The 21282-nt window shown below is 48.5% G+C and overlaps 1 protein-coding gene across 1 annotated transcript in view; it reads left to right on the top strand.

Moving 5' to 3' along the window:
• The first annotated feature begins 13563 nt into the window (after window positions 1-13563).
• Window positions 13564-21282, top strand: part of FAM47E (family with sequence similarity 47 member E) — a 37184-nt gene continuing 29465 nt past the window's right edge. The window contains 3 exon segments of the mRNA XM_045079895.1: window positions 13564-13707; window positions 18138-18507; window positions 20627-20769. Coding sequence (XP_044935830.1) covers window positions 13634-13707; window positions 18138-18507; window positions 20627-20769 — 587 coding nt within the window. The 5' untranslated portion in view covers window positions 13564-13633.

Here is a 21282-nt window from a genome sequence, read left to right on the forward strand (position 1 = left end):
GATCAACCCCTATTAAGAGAAAAAGCGCTGGAGAGGTTTTTGACCTTGGGGTTGTGAGTTCAAGCCCCATTTGGGGTGTAGAGATTACTTAAGAATAAAATCTTTTGAAAGAGAAAGACAAAACTCTAAATCTAGAATGCCTGTCACCACGCAGTGTGTTTACTGGTTAAAAACAAGGCCACTGTCTCACACTTGTTCTAGAGAAAGGGAGATTTATTGGGGGGGGGGCTGGGTAGAGGTAGAGGAAGAATGGGTGGTGGGGGAAAGCTTCCTCCTCTAGAACAGAACCTGCACACTGTCCTGCAGCCTTGACCCTAGTGTTGTGAGTTCTCTTTTTCACAGGTAAAACCTATTCTTTAACTTCTGCCGGGTGATATAATGGAATTAGGTACAAAGTCTTTTAATAATGGCGATGACCTTGATGGAACTCATATCTGTGTGTAAAACCCAAAAAAGAAATGGCACATTTAAGAATGAGGGTCCGATGGGCGCCTGGGTGGCTCAGTGGTTAAGCCGCTGCCTTCGGCTCAGGTCATGATCTCAGGGTCCTGGGATCGAGTCCCGCATCGGGCTCTCTGCTCAGCAGGGAGCCTGCTTCCTCCTCTCTCTCTCTGCCTGCCTCTCTGCCTACTTGTGTTCTCTCTGTGTCAAATAAATAAATAAAATCTTTAAAAAAAAAAAAAAAAAAAAAAAAGAATGAGGGTCCGGGCTTCCTCGGTGGGTGGGTGGCTCAGTGGTTAAGCATCTGGCTGGTGATTTTGGCTCAGGTCATAATCTCAGCGTTGTGGGATCAAGGTCCCCACTGAGCCCCACTTCAGCCTCCACTGGGGTTGGTCTCTCTCTCTCCCTCCGCCCCTCCCTCCCCATCTCTCTCTTTCTAATAAAAAGTAAATGAAAATAAATAAAAAATAAGAATGACGATCCTTGGGAACGCCTGGGTGGCTCAGTTGGTTAAGAGTTTGCCTTCAGCTCAGGTCATGATCCCAGAGTCCAGGATTGAGCCCTGCATCAGGATCCCTACTCAGCGGGGAGCCTGCTTCTCTCTCTCCCTACCACTCCCCCTGTTTGTGCTCTCTCTCTCTGACAAATAAATAAAATCTTAAAAAAAAAATAAGTAATAACCCCAAACCCCAGAAAAACAAGTGTTGGTGAGGATCTGGAGAAAAGGGAACCCTTGTGCACTGTCGGTGGGAATGTAAATTGGTGCAGCCAGTGTGGAAAACAGTATGGAAACTCCTCAAAAAATTAAAAAAATAAAAAAGAATTATTGTATGGTCCAGATTCCCATTCAAAAGAATTGAAATTAGGGTCTCAAAGAGATACACGCAGTCCCATGTTCATTGCAGCATTACTCACAACAGCCAAGACACGGAAGCAACGGAAATATCCATCAATGCCTGAATGGATAGAGAAATGTGTTATATTCTCACAATGAATATTATGTTATTCAGCTTTAAGAAAGAAAAAAAATCCTGACATTTGAGACAACGTGGGTGGACCTGGAAGGTATTACGCTAAATGAAATACACTGGTCACGGAAGGACAAATACTCCGTGGTACCCCTCATATGAGGAACCTAAAATCGTCAACTCACAGAAGCAAAGAGTAGAATGGGGGTTTCTGGGAGCTGCGGACCGCGGGCAACAGGGGAGGTATCAGTCAACGGCTGCGAAGTTTCACTTAGGCAAGGTGAGTAAGTAGTAGAGATGGAGGGTATAACATGCCTATAGGTAACAATATAGCATCTTTAAAATTTTGCTACAAGCATAGATCCTATGTTAAGTATTCTTTTTTTTTTTAAAAAGATTTTATTTATTTATTTTATTATTTATTTGTCAGAGAGAGGGAGAGAGCACAGGCAGGCAGAGTGGCAGGCAGAGGCAGAGGGAGAAGCAGGCTCCCCGCTGAGCAAGGACCCAGATGAGGAACTTGATCCCTTGATGCTGGGATCATGATCTGAGCTGAAGGCAGCCGCTTAACCAACTGAGCCACCCTGGTGTCCCTCATGCTAAGTATTCTACCCTTCCTCCCTCTCCCTCTCTCTCACCAGATAATAATAATAAGAGGGGGTAAGAAAACTGTGGGGGAATACGGATATGTTTATGGCATGTGGTGCCAGAACAGATCATGGTGACTGTGGGAATATGCTTCTCTCCAAACCCCTCAAGTTGTAAATATTACATAGATAGAGCTTTTTAGTGTCAATCATACCTCAATAAGATGGTTTTTATTTTATTTTATTTTTATTTAATTTTATTTCTTTTAAAAATTTCCTTTATTTATTTGAGAGAAGGAGCGTGTGCACAAGCAGTGCAATGGGCAGACCCCCCACTGACTGTGGAGCCTGACACGGGGCTCAGCCACTAGACCCTGCTATCGTGACCTGACTCAAAGTCAGATGCTTAACCGACGGAACCACTCAGGTGTCCTTAAAGCGGGTTTTAAATAAGTGAGGGCTCCAGCCAAATATAATGTCAGAGTTTTACGTAGAAATTCCAGAGGCTGAGCAGGCCCAATACTTTGCCTAAAATAAAATCTTACTATTTGATGGTGCAAAATATCACTTTTTAAATTGAGCCTCCTGGGGGGCCCGGGGGGCTCAGTGGGTTAAGCGTCTGCCTTTGGCTCAGGTCATGGTCCCGGGGTCCTGGGATCGAGCCCCGCATTGGTCTCCCTGCTCAGCGGGGAGTCTGTTCTCTCTCTCCCTCTGCTGCTTCCTCCCTCCCCCGCTAATGCCTGCTCTTTCTCTGTCAAATAAATAAATAAAATCTTTTTTAAAAAATGGAGTCTCCTGTCCTTCTGAACAGCATCTACCCTGTAGCCCTGCAGGGATCGTCTCTCTAATCACGGTTTTTTCCTCCCCACCCTCTGCCCCTAACCCCAATGTTGTCTTGTTGGGGCCTCTCAGGTCCTATGTAATCACCAGATTCTCTAGGGGGTCTACAACATAAACCTGTGCTTTTCTGGCTAATTTTGGAAGCCTCCTGCATTCTCCATTTACTTGGGGTGCCTGGCCGGCTCAGTCGGCAGGGTCTGCACAGCCCCAGACACATGAGGCTTCCTTGTCCCAGGGGTCTGCACGAGCCCCCCAGCTCAGGTGTCTTCTATCAGTAACTCCCTCCTAAGAAGGAGACACAGCTTCTGACAAAAATAACTCGTGGGTAATTTCAGTAGGATTTTAAAGCAATATGACAATGATGGTGACCACAAATATGCTGGGCAAAGGTAAAGCCCTTGCTAAGAAATGACACACGTCCTTTAAGTGGGCCGTGAGTTCTGTAATAAAGGAGAGACAATGACAGAAACCTAGATAATTCTCATTGATGACGTAACAACTCTAATGAATGACCTTACCAATATCTTTTCCCTTCTTCCAGAGAGTTCTCAAATTTTAATGAAGGTTTATTAAATTTGCGCCAAAGAACACTGTAAAAGTGATATGTCTTATTTGCCATCTATGGTAATTGAGAAAAAGAAGGGAAAACTTGGATGCCAACAGTATCAGACACGTGAACTTAGGACAAGAGTGAGACGAACTCCTTACTATATGTCCTGAAGTTTGCCCTCCTGGAAGTTGAAAGCAGGTGTCATGCAGAAGAAGGTAGGGAACTTTCTACTTGTGTGCCTTACTCCTGATACTGTATAAGAATGGAAAAACCAAGGCACAGAGAGACTCAACCATGAGATTACCTCTGCAGTGCTTAGAGGAGTTCCCAGAACGTACCAGGTTCAAATATTTGTTGAAAGCTAAATGTCAAGACTTTGAGTAAGGTGGGAGGAATTTAGGGGTGCTGGTTAAGGGAGGAGAAAGCTTTTTTGTCATGGTCATCTCTGTACCTGATGTCAGTGTTCGAGGACACTTTCTATCCGGCTGTCCTCATCCAATGTGCTTTCAATAAGCAATCCCGTACAGAGAGCCCTCGGGTAGAGTCAACTATTGCCCAGACTCATCAGACCACGTTGAGAGAACTTAAAGTTTAAAAGATTATTTATTTATTTATTTATTTGACAGACAGAGATCACAAGTAGGCAGAGAGGCAGGCAGAGAGAGAAGGGGAAGCAGGCTCCACGCTGAGCAGAAAGCCCGATGTGGGGCTCGATCCCAGGACCCTGAGATCATGACCTGAGCCAAAGGCAGAGGCTTTAACCCACTGAGCCACCCAGGCGCCCCGAGAGTGTTCCTATTTGATGACATTGCGAGAGACAGAGAGAAGGAGGCAGAGTGGCAAGGGGCAGGTTGGGAAAGAGATTGATTGATTTGAGGAAAGAAGTTCTATTTTCAAAACTGCAAATCTGTCACATCAGTTTTAATAGTTTTAGTTTTCAGGGTGTCCGTATGGTTCAGTCAGTGAAGCATCTGCCTTCGGCTCAAATCAAGATCTTGGGATCCTGGGATCCAGCCCCGCATTGGACTCTCTGCTCAGCAGTGAGTCAGCTTCTCTCTCTGCTTCTGAGATCTCTCTTGTTTTTGCACCCTCTCTCAAATAAATAAATAAATAAATAAATAAAATCTTTAAAAAATAGTCCGAGTTTTCCGTGGACTGACCATACCTCATGTCTTCTCAGGGATCTGCTTTCTCTCCCCATGCTCAAAATTCCTGAAATGCTTTTGAGAGGATGGGTAACACGTATGTGGTCCACTCCACCAAAAGATGCATTGCCTGAGCACGGTTTAGGCATCTCTGAATTGGATTTTGTTTTCTCAGGAATCGGCAATATGGGTAAGTTTCTGGTGTAAAAATGCTCAGGACAATTAAAGAGATGATTTTATTTCAATTACTGCAAGGGGCAAAATGCACTCTCGTCAGGGAGGCATGAATGTCTCAAAGGAAAAAAGAGGGTCTGGGGTTTTGTCAAGGCAGGTAAAGGAGATCCTGAGGGAAGGTGAGGACAGGTCCTCCCTCTGCGGGGCAAGGGGTCCTTTGAGGTTAGCTGGAGCACAGGAAGGTCGGAGGTACCTCAGCTGCTTTCTGGGGGCAGAGGGCTCAGGTGAAGTTCAATGTTGTCGGTGTACCCTGAAGCCCACTCCTGTTCGAATCCTGCTTCCCTTATTCAGTACCCGGACGTCCTTAGGCCAGTTATTTAACCTCTGTGTGCCTCAGTTTCTTCTTACTTCAGTGGGTTAAGCCTCATATTACCCACGTCATAAACAGGACTTACCTCACGGAGCTGTTTCCAGGATGAAATGAGATGAAGTGTGTGATGTGCCACAGGAGATGCTCCGTAAATGTTGTTACCGTTCTGAAGTGTCCCGTGTGGAACGGGAGTTAGGTGTCCGAGGAGCGACAACACTTGCTAGCGCTCTCGTAACCGACTTTACAGCAGGCGAGGAGTCCCACTCAGATAAGACAAGTCGTTTTTATGCCTCCCTAAAAAGCTGATAAGCAGAAGTGCTTAATATACACAAAATGAAATAGCTCAGAATATTTCTTTTAAAATATTAAATTATAAATTCAGTTTAAAATCTTTATGTGTATATATACATACATATATGTCATATATATATATATAAATATATGTAGGTTTCATTTATATAGAATGGACCACTGGGATTTGTTTAAATGAATAGTTTTAAATGATGTCTCATCATTATTTCATTTGGGGGGGTGTTAGTCTTTCTTTAAAATTGTCTTGTGGCTGATTTAAATAGTAAAATTAAAGTTAATTTCATTTTAAGGAAATAGCTTCTTTGTTTCTATCTATCTTTCTTTCTTTTTCTTTCTACCGGCGTATTTAATAAATAGTCTACCTTTCAGTATTAGGTCTTAACACTTGCATGGGTTTGTGGAAAGCAAATTCATGACCTTGAAGTAGTAGCAGGTCTCAGAGTGATAACCAGAGACTTGTCAGCAGATTGTCCTGTCTTCACTGTCACTGCGGTAATGGCAATGAGGTAATGTCAGTGTCAGTGAGGTCATGGGACAAGACGAGCGCATCCCATTACTGGAGTTCCTGAAATGACCTGCACGTTCTTTCATAGTCAGCTGTGCTAAACAGGTTTTCTTTTTTCTGAAAGAGCATGCAAGAAGTTATCCCGGTGCCCTATTTTGAATGGTATTTTCTGCTTGCTTTTCTTTTCTTTTATTGTTTAATTTAATTTTATTTTTTCAGTGTTCCAAATTGTTTTCATTTTCTTTTTTTTTTAATTAAAATTTTATTATTATTATTTATTTGACAGAGAGATCACAAGGAGGCAGAGAGGCAGGCAGAGAGAGGGGGAAGCAGGCTCCCTGCTGAGCAGAGAGCCCGATGCGGGGCTCGATCCCAGGACCCTGAGACCATGACCTGAGCCAAAGGCAGAGGCTTAACCCACTGAGCCACCCAGGTGTCCCCCACTGTTTTCATTTTCAACACGGATAGGATCTGCTGCTCTTCCTAAAAGAAGCCGTTCCCATTGCGAAAATATTCTTCTACTGATGCCCTGGAAAGTCCCAAGAGAATCGCCTCGGGTGGTGGACCGGGTGACTCCAGGCCTGTAGAGGCTGTGCCGGGGCTTCCGCAGGAACAGACCAGGGCTCCGTGTGGAAGCAGTCTCGGGGGCTTGCATCCGACGTGCCTCTCCTCGCTTTCACCTACAGATTTGCCCTCCGTTTGTTGAAGTAGAGTCATCTCTGTGAGCCTACTACCTCGTGTCTGCTAGAAAGGCAGATTTCCTGAGCCAAGAACGAAGTCCCCTTCATTCAAAACCGCCTCCTGAGCTTTCTTGACCGAAGAGCCCGCGTGGACGCAGGTGAAGATCCGGGGACCCGCGAGCCTGGACCGCTCGGAGCCTGAAGGCCAGCCTTGCGGTTGGTGCAAAAGCTGAAGGTGACTGTCCCCCGCTGTGCTGGGACTTCTGTAAAGGCGCTGCTCCTGTCATAGAGTTTTTTGTTTTGTTGTTGTTTTAAGGTTTTATTTATTTATTTATTTATTGAGAGAGACAGAGAGAGAGAGAGAGAGAGAGAGCGCGAGCATGGGAGGGGAGAGGGTCAGAGGGAGGAGCAGGCTCCCCCCTGAGCAGGGAGCCCGATGCGGGACTCGATCCCGGGACTCTGGGATCTTGACCTGAGCCGAAGGCAGTCACTTAACCCACCGAGCCACCCAGGCGCGCCTCAGAAATACTTTTTAAAATGAAATTTCAAACTATTTGTTCTTGACAAACTTCAGGTGGACATTAGGAGGAGGGAAGCCTCTGTCATAGGCCGGGGACAGCAGTGGGCACTTCCTGTTTTCCTTCCTTTACAGGAAGCCTGTGAGGAGGGATTATATCCTCATATTATGCTTGAAAAATAACTTGTCGGAGATCCTGAAGCTAGGGACTGGACACACCAGATGCGGATTCCCAGTTAAGGGCTCAAGAGAGATTGTCACCAACCGAGAGGAGCGAGACTGGTTTGGGTGCTCTTACTACCTACGCATCACCATGTCCTGCGTCAGCAAAGCTGGCCTGGGTATGCTGAGAAGCACAGATCCCTAACACATCCACTCGCTCTACTTAGTTTCTCCATCTCCGAAATCCTCTGAATCCTCTTTCCTGGGAGCTTACATACCTGCTAAGCACTGTTTTCAAGCATTTCTCATCTGATAACTCACTTCATCTTCACAAAACCCAACGAGGTAAGCGCTATCACTGGTCTCATTTTCACAGACGAGGACACTGAGGCACGGAGAGGTTAGGTCACTTTCCTGAGTTTGCACAGCTCATGCGTACTAGAGCCAGGATTCAAATCTAGGCAGCCCAGCACCGACATTCATGTGCTTAACACTGTAGGCTCAGACACCACAACAAAATGGGCTTGGATGTTGTGCGTATATGAAGTGGTTTGGAGAGATTAAAGAATGTTTTAATTAATTGTCCCAAACCAGAAGAAACCTGTCAGGCTGGCTATTTAGGCTTAAGTCACTTTATAGTTATCACAGGAATTTTAAAGGAAAAATAATGAAGACAGTAAAGGACTTGCCCCAGTGTAAGCACAATTATCTAGGTTCCCTGTAGTTATTAAGGTATCTTAAGGCCTTGTCCAAGTCTGGAACTTTGTCATGTATTTATTTCAGGTAATGAGATGAGTAAAGGTGATGTGGAAAACACAGGTTAGAAACTGCCCTGGCCTGGAAGGGTCACGTTCAAGTAAAAGTTGGCTTGACTTGGTATGAATAATGGCAAAGGTATGTATGAGCCAGAGTGAATTTTAGGTGTCTGCCTGTCCCAGTGCTGTTCCAAAGATTGTCAGTATGGCAGAAAGTAAAGTCCAGCTACCCTGTGGACGTACCCAGGAGTCTGGCCCCATGGATGAGTCTGGGATCGAGCCCCACATCAGGCTCCTGGCTCAGCCAGGAGTCTGAGTCTCTCTCTGCCTCTGCCCCTCACCCCACCCTCGTGCTCTCTCTTTCTCTCTCTCTCTCAAATAAACTCAATCTTTTAAAAAAAATGACTACTAGAAAATTTTAAATTACATATATGGCTCACATAGGTGACTTGCATTATATGTCTATTAGAAAGCATAGATTTCTGTACCACACCCGGACCACAGCCACATGATGTAAAATATTAACAGGTCTGTTTTCCTTAAGAAGAAACTGAGGTATAGAGACTGCGAGGGACTCTCCCACATTATTAATGGCGGGGCTGTGACTCAAACCCAGGTTGGTCACCCAGGTTAGCCACTATATTATATTGACTGTTTAGCTTGGTTTATGAGTCAACTTTTTTCTGGGTGACTCAGTGTAGAGCTCTGGGTTATGATGGGATTCCCCCACTAATTGGTTGCATGAGTTTGAGTGATTGTCTCGATCTCATGTCATTAGACATTAGCTTAATAAGTCTAATGAGTCGATAATGGATTACTGTTTTATTTGAATTGCTTCTTTGGCTTCACAAACTGTGAAAACAAAATTCAGTTCAACCTAACAAATATTTTTTTGGCATCATTCTGTACAAATGGAGAAAAGCCCAAATAAACACCATCAAATATGTTAATTGCTGAGAGGGAGTTAATTATGTTTGGAGCAGCCTCAGAATTAATGAGCAAAACACACTTTAAAGTCTCTATTTGTAAAGAGAAGAGCAAAGCTCATTCGAAGCTTAATGAAAAACAGATATAATGTGGTTTTCAACTGATATTGATGATGTAGGGGGCTCTGGAGATGGTCATTATTTCAAGTACTCCTACAACCTTTTATGCAAAGAATCTTCCAGAACTTGAACACTTTTGAACTAAGATAAACCAATTCTAAAAATACAAGCAAGGGGAAGTTAAATTTAATATCATGGTTAAATATTTATTTTCTATTATTGTTACATTTTAATTTAACTACACTGGATGAGAATTCAAGGCCCCGCAACAGACTCCAAATGCTCCTTGTTTCCAATTTTTGAACGTATTATGGTCATAATTTGAGCCCCACTTGAGAGAGCAGTCCAGCCTTTGAGGCTGTATTAGACCCTAAAAAGCTATGAAGCAGGATTTTTTTGTACATTTCTATTCAGTTATGACACTCCCATAATCTTTGCTCAGATCTGAGTGCAAATGACAAGAAAATCAGGAGACCTCGAATCCTCTTCTTCACATAACATTGCCATGGAATTCGGACAACATCCCTGTGTCATCCAGGACTCGTCACCAGCCCTGGCTCTTTGCTTTACCCTCTGTGCCATGTGGTTGCCCTTTATTGCAAGCTAACTTGACTTTGGAGCAGGTGTTGTTTCAACCTTTCACAATCCACAATGTATTCTTTGAAACTGTGTCTCAGTGCCACCTTGTAACTATTTCTCTGGCAACATTTTTTTTTTTCCAACTGCAGGTGTAACATCTTGGTTAATCTTACTGTTTAATTCAGGAGGCTCCTTTCTCAGTTGGGTGTGCAAGGTCCTCTCTTACTCATTCAGACGCCCCTTTCCTTTTCCAATCTTCACTTCTATTCTTCTGCCTTCTCCATAAGCAACCATTCCTAAGTGCTTGAAGTATATCCTACTCTTTGTAGGAGTTCTTGTAAAACATATATTTTTGTTCGGTGTGCATGCATTTTTAATTTATATAAATCACGTTGCAGTAAAAAGAATCTCACTGTTTCTTCACCCAGCACCATGTTTCCAAAAGCCTAACCATGTTGCTGAGTATGTCAGACTGTTACGTCTAACTGTTACGTCTAACGGATTCCTGGTTATTCGTCCATTTTTTTCATTTGCATCACAGAAATGGACACACGCACCATCCTCAACCCACTGATACTACTGATAATGCTGTGATACATATCCTCATACATATCTTCCCTTATGGGAGAAAATTCCTCAGGATTCCTATACCCTGCAAGGGAAGTGCTGGGTCATAAGTAACATATGTACCAGGGCCCAACCGGGAAAGCAGCAGCCACAGTAAGTGAATTTAAAGTAAGGGATTTAAATGCAAGAACATGTTCCAGGGGTGATAAAAGAGAACCAAACAGGATATGAGGTAACCAGGAGGTGAGTAGCAGGAAAGCTCCTACCACATCCGAACTGCAGGAATTACTTACAGCTGGAGGCATCTTCTCAAACCTACCAGCCCGCTGGGTCTCAGGGACCCGTCCGTCCATTGGACCCTCACCTTCCGAGGCCAGCTGAAATGACTATAGTCTTCATTTCTGTAAGTTCTATTTGGTTCCTTTTCAAATTTATCTTTTAAAAAGTTTCTTATACTTTGCTGATATTTCCAAATCCCTCTATTATTCCCCAAACACATGAAACATGCCTATTTTATGTACATAAACATATATATATACTTATACACAATTAATCTTATTTGCATATATTCTGTGTCTGAACATCCCAATACATATAGTCTCAGACCGGATTCCATTCTTTGTTGTTTCTGCTGTCTTTCAGTTATCTTGTCTCCTCGTGGATTTTATTTTGTGAGCTCATGTCCACTGTAAATTTATCTGTAGGAATGCTGTAAGAACTGGCTGAGGTACAGTGGTCTTTGTAGTCCTTCAAAGATGACTGGTAACATTTTGTAAAGATACCAAGGGTTTCTACCAGTCTATGACCACTTTATAATTTCCCAGCTTAAAGTTCTGTTGTTCAAACGCATCCCCCCACCCCGCCCCTGGAAGTACCATGAACTGACTATTACTGAGTATGTGGCAGAATGCTACAGAGAGAGCAATTAGTCGTTGAGTGGGAAAGATGCAGTAATGGTGTTTGGCAACCCTGTCGTGGGTGTTTGAGAAATCCTATTGAGAAATAAAATTGTTACACTACCTGGCCGTAAAGCCAGAAAAGACGCGCAGAACCTCATTATCCTCACTCTGAAATAACATCTGCTCATATATGTAACACATTTTACCCTTGTGTTGCAAAAGAGATCGGAGACAGAGAGAGAATGAATGAGAGATTCCCTGACTAATGACTGTAATTTAGGTTTAGAATGTGATGAAATAAAAAGAAGTTCTTTGTCTTCTACTAGATATGGAGTCAAAGGGACTGCATGGAGCAAATAATCAGCCTGTGAAGATGCAAAAGTCTTGAAACAGGCGGTTTCTTATTAATTCATGCAACAAACACTAGAAACCAAGACTTGAGCTGACAAGGGCCAATTCTGTTTCATTCCTCATTGCATCCCTAGCACCTGGAATGACCGTAACAGCCACTCTTCGTTGAAGGAGTACCTCCTGCACGCCAGGCCCAGTACTAGGAGCAACAGATAAAACCCTTACCCTCACTCTTATGAAAAAATCCTACTTCCTCAAAGTAATAGAAGTTTGAATCCACAAGCAAATGAACTTGAAAGATACTACCAGGGATCCTGAAAACAATGAATCAGGCTCTTCATAATGACTATGTTTGTCGCTTTCTTCATTAACGGACTCTTTTTAAAAAAATTTTTATTTATTTATTTGACAAAGAGAGACATAGCACGGGAGAGGGAACACAGCATGGGGAGTGGGAGAGGGAGAAGCAGGCTTCCTGCTGAGCAGAGGGCCTGACACAGGGCTCGATCCTAGGACCCTGGGACCATGACCTGAGCTAAGGCAGGCACTTAACGACTGAGCCCCCCAGGCATCCCTCCACTAATGGACTCTACTACCCACCGCCTACAACCGAGATAATAATGCTCAGCAGTTGTGGGGGGATTGGGGACAACCTGCACTGGCAAGAGCTTTACATTCACCATCTCTCTGATCTGCTCGTCACCCTTATAAGGAGATGCTATTATTTTCTCGATTTCAGACTAGAAAATCAATGGAGCTAAAAAAAAGTTTGATTAATGGCGCGCAGGGGTGCATAATTATTAAGTAGCTGAGGGGGGATTTATCTCAGGTGGTGGGACCCCACGGCTCTACCCCGCACAGAAAAGGCGGCTGAATACATAAAGCAAATGAAGATGCTGGAACGAGTGTCCACGGACTCCGGGCAGCGTGAAGGGCAACTTGCTTCCAGCTCGTGCGCTCCTCGCTTGCAGGCCTGAGTCCCGCGAGCTGCTGCAGAGCTCACTGACTTCCCTTGAGATTCGCAGACCACTGGCCTTGAGGAGCGAAGGACCAAACTTTCCCAGAAGATAAGGCCCGGCTACATTCGGAAACAGCGGCCATGGATGCCCGCAAGTTCAGGGTCATGAAGGCAGATGGCTAAGGGCCCCGCTCCTGCTGCCCCTGTACGCAGCCCCCCTCCGTTCACCCGGGCCTCCCCCTGCTTTAAAACTCCTCCGGCTCCACCTGGAAGGGGAAGACGGTCTTTGTGACATTAGTCCAGTGTGTCCCCGAGCTGCTGGCTTCATGCCTGAAGCGACCCGTGCCTCCTCCCGCCGCTCGCGTCTGGATTGTTGCCTTCCCAGCTCCGGGCCGCCAAACCCGCGCTGGGAGCTGGTTCTGTCCGGTGTGAGCGCCACTTCTCCCCCGCGTCCACATGGCAACCGGCTTCCAGAGGCGACGCTCGTTTCCTCCCGCAGAGTTCCAGGACCAGAAGACTCCAGACTCGCACTGACGAGGACATCGTCCCGCGGTAAAGAACAATTTAATACAGTTGAGCATCTGGGGCAGGAGAGCGCCTGCGGCTCCGTCCCTCTGCAGGCAGCGCCCCAGGCTTCAGGCAGGAGCCCTCGCGGGGCGGCGACCTCAGCAAACCCAACACAGCCTCAGGCCGCCCACACGTGGGGCTGCGGCCCACCCGGACCACGGGTGAGGACGTCACGCTGGAAGCGGGTCCGGGCACAAGGGTCCAGTGACACGGATGGGGAAGGCTCTGGAAATCAGTCAGTTTGCAGGGCGAGGCCCAGGGATTCCCAAGTCCTGCCCGACCGCCAGCAGTCGGTGGACCTCTCCCCTCCCTTTCCACTCTTCCGTGGCCGTCCGTGCATCCATCCGTGCATCCGTCCGTGCATCCATCCGTCCGTCCATCCGTCCGTCCGTCCATCCGTCCATCCATGCGTCCGTCCACCCGTCCATCCGTCCGTCCATCCGTCCCGCCGGCCGCGTCTTGCTCTCCTTCGACAGCCCCTTCTGGAAACCGGGCTGAGCAGAGCAGGCGTCCGGCCGGCGCGAGGCCGGGGAACGCCGGGGGCGCAAGGGGGCGCCGGGGCGAACCCGGCGGGCGCAGGGCTCCGCGGTCTCCTAGCGACGCGGGCGGCCGGAACACGCACCGCGGGGGCCGGGCTGTGCTCGCCGGGCCGGGGAGACCATGGCCGTGCCCGGGGGGCTGTGCGGGCCTGCGGCGCCCACGCGGGGGCCAGCGGGCGGGAACCGGGGGCCCCGGTAAGCGCTTCCCGGTGACCGTCTCCGGCGGGTGCCGCGTGGGGGCGCCTGCTCCGCGCGACGCTGGGGCGGCGGGGCGGGGGCGGGGGCGGGAGTGGGGGTGGGGAGCAGTGGGCGGGTGCGGAGGGCGGGGAGCGGGGTGGGGGGTCGGGGGGCGGGGTGGAGGGTCGGGGGGCGGGCGCGGGGGCGCGGACGGCGGGGGGCGGGCAGGAGGTCCCCCGCCCTCCCTCCCCGGCCGCTCGGCCGCTGCTCGGTCGTCACAGAAACCACCCGCGCGGGGCGCTGCGGTCGCGCAGCCCGTGCTCCCCGCGGCGGCCTCCGGGGCAGGCGGACCCACAAACCCGCTCCGGGCGGGGGACCGAGGCCCCCGGAGAGCTTGGTGTCCCGCCGCCTTCTCCGGGTTAGTCGGGGTCTGGGGCTTCGCACCCCCCACCCCCGCGCTTGTGCCTGTGGCCGAACCGGGCCTGCGTCTGGGCTGGGGGAGCCCCGGTGCTGGGGCGCTCTGCGGCCTGTGGAACGGCCGGCGTCACCCTCGCAGGGCAGCCACCCGAGGCTTTCTGTCTCCGCGGGTTCCTTGAGCTGTGTAGGAGCCGGAGTTCGGCTGCTGCGACGCAGCCCGACGTGGCGGCAGATTTCAAGGTCTAGAACCGCAGAGGCTGAGTCAAGGCCGGCAGCTCCTCTCGTTTGCCTCGCGACCTTGCACGAGCTACAGCTCCTTCCGGGCTCAGTTTGCTGGGCGGTGAAATGGGAACAACACAATGAGCCAGCGTTAGAGGACTTTTGTGAGGAGTAACCGACGTGTCATCTGTAAAGCATATACTGCATACATTTTAGCAATTAGGAGGCCTTCTGGAAATTCTTTTCCCCCACATTTTCAAAGTTCTTGTTTTGAAATAATTGCAGACTTACAGGAAGTTGCAAAAACAGTACAGAGGTCCCATGGACCCGTCCCCCAGCTGCTTCCAGCGAACTAGCCTAGGTAACCGCTGCACCGTACGGAAGCAGGAAATGCGCACTGACACAATGTATTAGTTAGACCACAGACCGTGCTGAGGTTTCACCCGCTCTTGCTTGCAGTTGGGTGTGTATAAACTTCCATGAAGTTTTGTCACGTGTATTCATCAAGGAACAAAACAACTGTCTCACCACAAGGCCCCTACTCCTTGCAACCCCTTTGTCAGCACTCCTTCCCCACCCCCAGCCTCTGGCAGCCAATATGGTACTTCATTTCCATAACTCTGTTCTTTTGGGGATGTTAGATAAATAGAATAATACAGTATAAAACCTTTCTTTCTTTCTTTCTTTTTTTTTTTTTTAAGATTTTATCTATTTATTTGACAGACAGAGACCACAAGCAGGCAGAGAAGCAGGCAGAGAGAGAGGAAGGGAAGCAAGCTCCCCCCTGAGCAGAGGGCCCAACGCGGGGCTCCATCCCAGCACCCTGGGATCATGACCCGAGGCAAAGGCAGAGGCTTTAACCCACTGAGCCACCCAGGCGCCCCAGTATAAAACCTTTTAAGATGAGCTTTTTTTTCCCTCACTCAGCATAAAGCCCTTGAGATCCATCCAGCCATCATATTAGTAGTTTTGTCCATTTTAAAATATATTTATTTATTTATTTGAGAGAGAGCATGGAGGTGGTGAGCAGAGGCAGAGGGAGAAGCAGGCTCCCTGCTAAGCAGGAAGCCTGATGCGGGACTGGATCCCAGGATTCTGAGATCATGACCTTAGCCCAAGGCTGACACTTAATTGACTGAACCACCCAGGTGTCCCAGTAGTTCGTTCATTTTTTTTTTTTAAGATTTTTATTTATTTATTTGACAGACAGAAATCACAAGTGGGCAGAGAGAGAGGAGGAAGCAGGCTCCCTGCAGAGCAGAGAGCCCGATGCGGAGCTCAATCCCAGGACCCTGGGACCATGACCTGAGCTGAAGGCAAAGGCTTTAACCCACTGAGCCACCCAGGCACCCCATTCGTTCATTTTTGTTGCTGGTACGGATGTGCCACTGTTTTTTATTCATTTGACCTATTGAAGGATATGTAGGTGTTTCTAGTTTTTGGTTGTTGCTATCAACATTTGTGTACAGGTTTTTATACAAACATAGGTTTTCATTTCTTTAGGATAAATGATCAATACTCTTGTAATTCTTACAGATGGGGATATTGATCCATGTAGCATATGCTAATGACTGTGAAAATAGTGAATATTTAGGGGAAAAAAGTGTCCAGTTTGATTTTCTGGGCCAAGCAAAAATTTTCATAGACTTAATAAAACACAGAGGGAAGTTTATTAGCTCTGAGAGGCAAGCGGGGCAGTGGGCAGGCCTCCAGCCCTAGTGGACGCTTGTTCATCTCTCCGAACTCAGTGTCTGAGAGGAGGTGGACTAGATTTCCTTCAGGTCCCGCCAGCTCTAACAGTCTATGAGACTGGAACTAGCTGCCAGGCTGTCCCCATTTTTGAGTGATATAACTGTCCCTAAGCAAAAATAACAGTCATCAGATTTGGTTTCATGAAGTGCTTGGATGTCTGAGTTACTTGTAAATGTGTGGAAAATAAACTTTGTAAAGGTGTCTAATATTATAGAAGGTTGCTTGCTAGTAGGTCATGCTGAACGGGTCATCAGATGTTAAGGTTGGATGAAACTTCAACACCCTGCTGTTCAGCTCCTTAAGAGTGTTTTGTTTGTTTCAATGAGCGAATTTTTGTATCCTTTCATCTAGATCTTCACAGTAGAGCTGGTTTAAGCCCAAACACACACATACGCACACCCAGCAAGCAAGAAGTTTCTAGGACTCCTAAGGAAAGAATAGGAATTAAGCGGGAAACTCTTAAAAATGCCTTGTGCCCGCAGGGTTGAGTGCAACACGGAGTAGATTTGGTATAAAGAGTGTTACAGATGAAAGGGGCCTGGAGGTGAAGAGGCTTCAGGGAAAGACACCAATAATATAGAACTATCTGACTAAGGAAGTGATGTATTAAGATAATGAGTGACCTGCCCTTAAGCTGCTCATGTTCCCAGTCCTGATGGCTAAAATATATTAGATTATCTAGGAACGAGTCTCATTTTCCTTCCATCAACTGCTTCCATCTCATAGCCATACCCTAACAGACCCCTGTGCAGACAGGGGTCTGGTGGGTAAGGGAACTCGGGGAAGCAGGCTGGGTAGAATAAGGCAGTAGGGAAGGGTGGAGGCTGTTACTAAGAGAGCCTAGGACTTGTCTATAGAGGGCAACTATTAAACCAATTGGTGGCTCCATGGAAACTTGGACCCAGTGTTCCCAGAGAACCTAATTTTTGCTCTAGATTATGTATGTAGGGCTCGAACACCTTTCTCGGGAGTCACACCACCTGGATTAAAATCTCCCCTCTACCATTTATTAGCTAGGGCATCTCTCACAAGGGTTTGTTTTGTTCCAAACTTCTTTGAGGCTCGATTTCCTTATCTATGAGTGGGAATAATGCTAGTACTCGGTACCTACTTCATTGGATTGTTATGAGATTTAGGTAAGTTCACGCATGTAAAGCATTTAGAACATGCCTGTTATATAAGAAGTCCTTGATATAAGTTAACTGATCAATTTTTTTTAAAGATTTTATTTATTTAATTTGACAGACAGAGATCACAAGTAGGCAGAGAGGCAGGCAGAGAGAGAGAGAGGGGAAGCAGGCTCCCCGCTGAGCAGAGAGCCGGATGCAGGGCTCGATCCCAGGACCTTGGGACCATGACCTGAGCTGAAGGCAGAGGCCCAACTCACTGAGCCACCCAGGTGCCCCTGTTCTAATTCTTATTCAAAGAGAAAAGGGACCAAATGACAGGTCTGTAGGCCCCACGCTGCCCGTGGACGGCCAGTTTGAAAACTTTGACCCTTTGGGTTTAGGGAGTGAACTGCGGCCCACAGAGGTTAAATGAAGTGCCAAAGTCATTCAGCCGGTTAAGGGTGAGTGATCCCTGGGATCCAGATTCTTCCCCCTGCCCTGTGGTCCTTTGTTGCAACCTGTGACAAGGAGAATGGGTAGATGAACCTGGTGGTAATAACATTAGATGTACTCCTAGTGGCATGGATGGGCCTTTATAATATGGTGCTTGGCAAATCATTTATGTAAGTGAAGAAAAAATGCACATACAAGAACGATGCAGATATTACAAGGCAGGTAGAAGTGAGAGGGAACATTTCAAATCTGGGAGAGGGAGGGGTTTTGCCTGCGCAGGGAGAGCAGTGAGCGTGGGATGCGCGCCAACAGCCTAAAGCGAACAGGGGAGGGGCCGTGCATAGGCCGGAGGTGGTGGGCCGCCGAGCTAGCAGTCTGATTAGCTCGCCCCCTCCACCAAGCCCTCCTCCCCTACCTCACGCCCTCAAGAAAGGTGGAGGCCAACCTCCTTCCAACCTCTGCCCCCCCCCACCCCCCGTGGTGCGTGCTGTCTTCCAGGTGCGAAGAGCGTCTACCTTCCCAGGGCTTCACAAAGCCCAGGCACCGGCCGCCGCGCCCCCCCGCCCTGGACGGCCTGCGGTGGACGTTCGTGAAGAAGGGCCTGGATGACTTCCGGAGGGGCTGCCCGCCGTGCGAGGCTCTGCTCACTCGCGGTCCGCAGGAGGCCTTTCTCCCCCAGATCCGTCCCCCAGCTCGCCGACCCGCCCCAGAGAAGAGGCAGCGCAGGTGGCCCGAGGGAGCAGCCCCGTTTCCTGAGCTGTCCCCTGCGCAGCGGGCGCGGGGGGCCTTCCTGGCGGACGTGGAAGCCCAGCGGACCCCGCACCCTTTGGCTCTCTACCCTAATCTGGGAGAGGACATGCCCGTTGAGGTGACCTCCTGACCTAGGGCTGTGGGAGGGCCTCTAGAGGGATTCCCCTTAGATGTGGGGGAGCTCCTTTGAGGGGTGATGTGTTTGCGGGGTTGGGGGGACAAGTGGGTGCGCCCCGGGGGCTGGCGCAGCCTTCCTTGCTCCCGGGAAGGACACTGGCAGCAACACACGGGCCACTCCCTGTGTTTGCCATGAAGCCACACAACTTCGAAAGGTCCAGTAAACCAGAAACATTCGACGCCTTCACCCCGAAGTTCTACCAGCCTGCTTCGCCTGGGCCTTTTTGAGGGCAGGAGCCACCGGGGACATTGTCAGTCTTGCTTCTGTTCCTTTAGCCTGGTGTCGGGAGGTGTCCGAGGTACTTAGGTCTCAGATGGGGCGTGGGGCGGGGAGCCCGCAAGGTGGAGCCCGCAAGGTTCTGGGGAAACTGACCACATGGTCAGGCTGGGTTTGGCCGCGGCTTCAGTACGCCCCGCGTCCCGGCTGCCTTTGACTCTCAGCTCCGGAATCCTCAGCCTGTGGCTCCCATTCCTGTATCCCAGGGCGCTTCCAGGCCTGCAGGCATCCAGTCTGTCTTTCAAACGAGAAGGGGAAGGGGGCCAAGGTTAAAGGGTCCGGGCCAGTGGACTGTCTTTTAATTAGACAAAGGACAACCTTCGTGGCAAACATCTCATTCCTCTGAGCACTTCTAGCTGCTGTGGGACACTAGAAAATGGAGTTTCTTGGTTGGGCATTGGGACGGAAAACAAAATCTGGAATATAATTCTGTTAGATTTAAGGGAAAAGGCGGAATGGATATTGGGCAGGGAGCTTACAGGGCCTGCTGCCCCGCCTACGCCCACGTAGTCTGCTCCCTCGGGCACTCCGCGAGCCTGACTTCTCTGCAAAGCCCTCCCAGGCCCTTTCTTAGTCAGAGTCAAGTCCTTGCCGTGGCCTGAAAGGCCTTGTGTGCCCGCCTGCTAGCTGCCCCACCCCTGCTCTGCTCCCGCTGCAGCCTCACCCCTGCTCTCACCCCGCCCTGGCCATGCTGACCTCCTGGCTGCTCTGTGAACTTGAGCAAGCATGTCCAGTTCTGATCTCCCTTCTGTGCCCCGACACCTGCCCCTACACGTCTGTCTGGCTCACTCCTTCACGTGCTTCAGATCCTTGCTCAGATGTCTCATAAAATAACACTTCCCCTCTGCCCCATCCTCTAGCACTCGTCGTGACCTATTTTTCGTCATAGCTCTTGTCGCCCCTGGGCTCCTTGCTGGAGTAGAATCTCTAGAAGGGCGGGGACTTCATGGGCATCTTTCACTGTGCTCCACTATACCCGCCGTGGGGTAGACCCTCAGTAAGGATTCGTGGAAAGTGAATAAGTGAATAAGTGACTGGTGGCAGAAAAATCTGTAGAAAGGACAACCAGAATTTCTAATCAATTTTCCACCTGGGGCTTTCCTCCTGGGCCTCCTACAGGCCAGAGCTGCTGAGCCCATGACAAGCAGATTGTTTCCACTTACCCCCAGATGGCACTTGGGATTGTGGCCCTTATTTCCATGTCTGACCTCCCCAGCGAGGTGTGTTGGCTTCTTTCCGAGGTGGGATCTCTTCTTATGGTACCATGGTGGCCACCAGCTGCTCTAGATTGAAATTCTGCCAAGAAAAAGATCACCTCTTTTTGCATGCTTCCAGCAAAATCCCATCGCCTGGTTCCCGTGGGTAAAACCTGGCTTGTGTGCCTGTTGCTCAACCAGTCACCGTGGTCTCAACTGTCCTGGCCTGCCCGTGGAGCACGGATGGAGTCCAAGAAAAATCTAGACACTGTTATGTGTGGGAGGAAGTTAAAAGCAAAAACTATCTGGAGGCACTGGGCTCAGGGGAGCAGTGAGGGACTGGGGTAGGCCCAGGGGGACTATTCCGTCTGGAGGAGACGGATGCAGCACAACAGCCGATCCCTAATATCTAGGTGGGGGACACCTACCCATAGCGCCCCGCCCAGGACTCGCACAGAAACCGATGAACGGCTTAACCGCTGGAAAAGCAACGCCAAGGGGCATGTTGGTCTGTTCTGCTTTAGAATCCAGGGGCTTCTCTTTTTTGGCACATTGGTCTTCTCTCCAAGGTGGTTTTCTGTTTGTAGCTCTTATTCAAGGTGCTGGATGTGCTGGATCCCGACAGGAAACTGGAGGACACGTGGGCCTATTGTCAGGGTGTCAGGAAAAGAGCAAAGGAACCAGCCAAACTCTTAAGAAAAAAACTTTCCACCCAAGACGACCCGGGCCTGTAAGTATTGTCCTTAACCCCTTGCTGGTTCTGACACCGACGAAATATTTGAGGACTTCCCTTCTCGAAGCTCCGTTTGAATAATTTCGAGGAGCAAAATAACTTACTTAATAACCTAACTTCCAAGGAGAAGGCAACAAAGCCTTGGGTCCTCCTGTGAGTAGTGTTTATTTCAGAAATGAATGTGAATTACCCGGCAATAGACCCTACATGACTCTAGGACAGCAGTTTGGGAAGAGGAAAACTGCAGAAAACCTGGCTAACTGACCCACAGCGACTGAGTTATCTATGTCAGAAGCCTTTTACTCAACGTGATTGGGACCAGTAGTTGGCTGGAAAGCAAACCAAAACAGAAAGAGGAACACAGGGACTTATACAGAATGATATCAAGTCCTTGAAGCATTTCACTTTACTCTAAAACGTAACAGTACATTCACTTGCTCAGTCTTTTCATGTCAAGCCTTTTTTGGAGTCTGTGCCTGCTTGAAGTTCCCAGTCATCATTTTTGCCTAA

The sequence above is a fragment of the Mustela putorius genome, unplaced genomic scaffold, assembly GCF_011764305.1.
Source record: "Mustela putorius furo isolate JIRA1106 unplaced genomic scaffold, ASM1176430v1.1 tig00000430_pilon_pilon_pilon, whole genome shotgun sequence".
Classification (NCBI taxonomy): domain Eukaryota; kingdom Metazoa; phylum Chordata; class Mammalia; order Carnivora; family Mustelidae; genus Mustela; species Mustela putorius.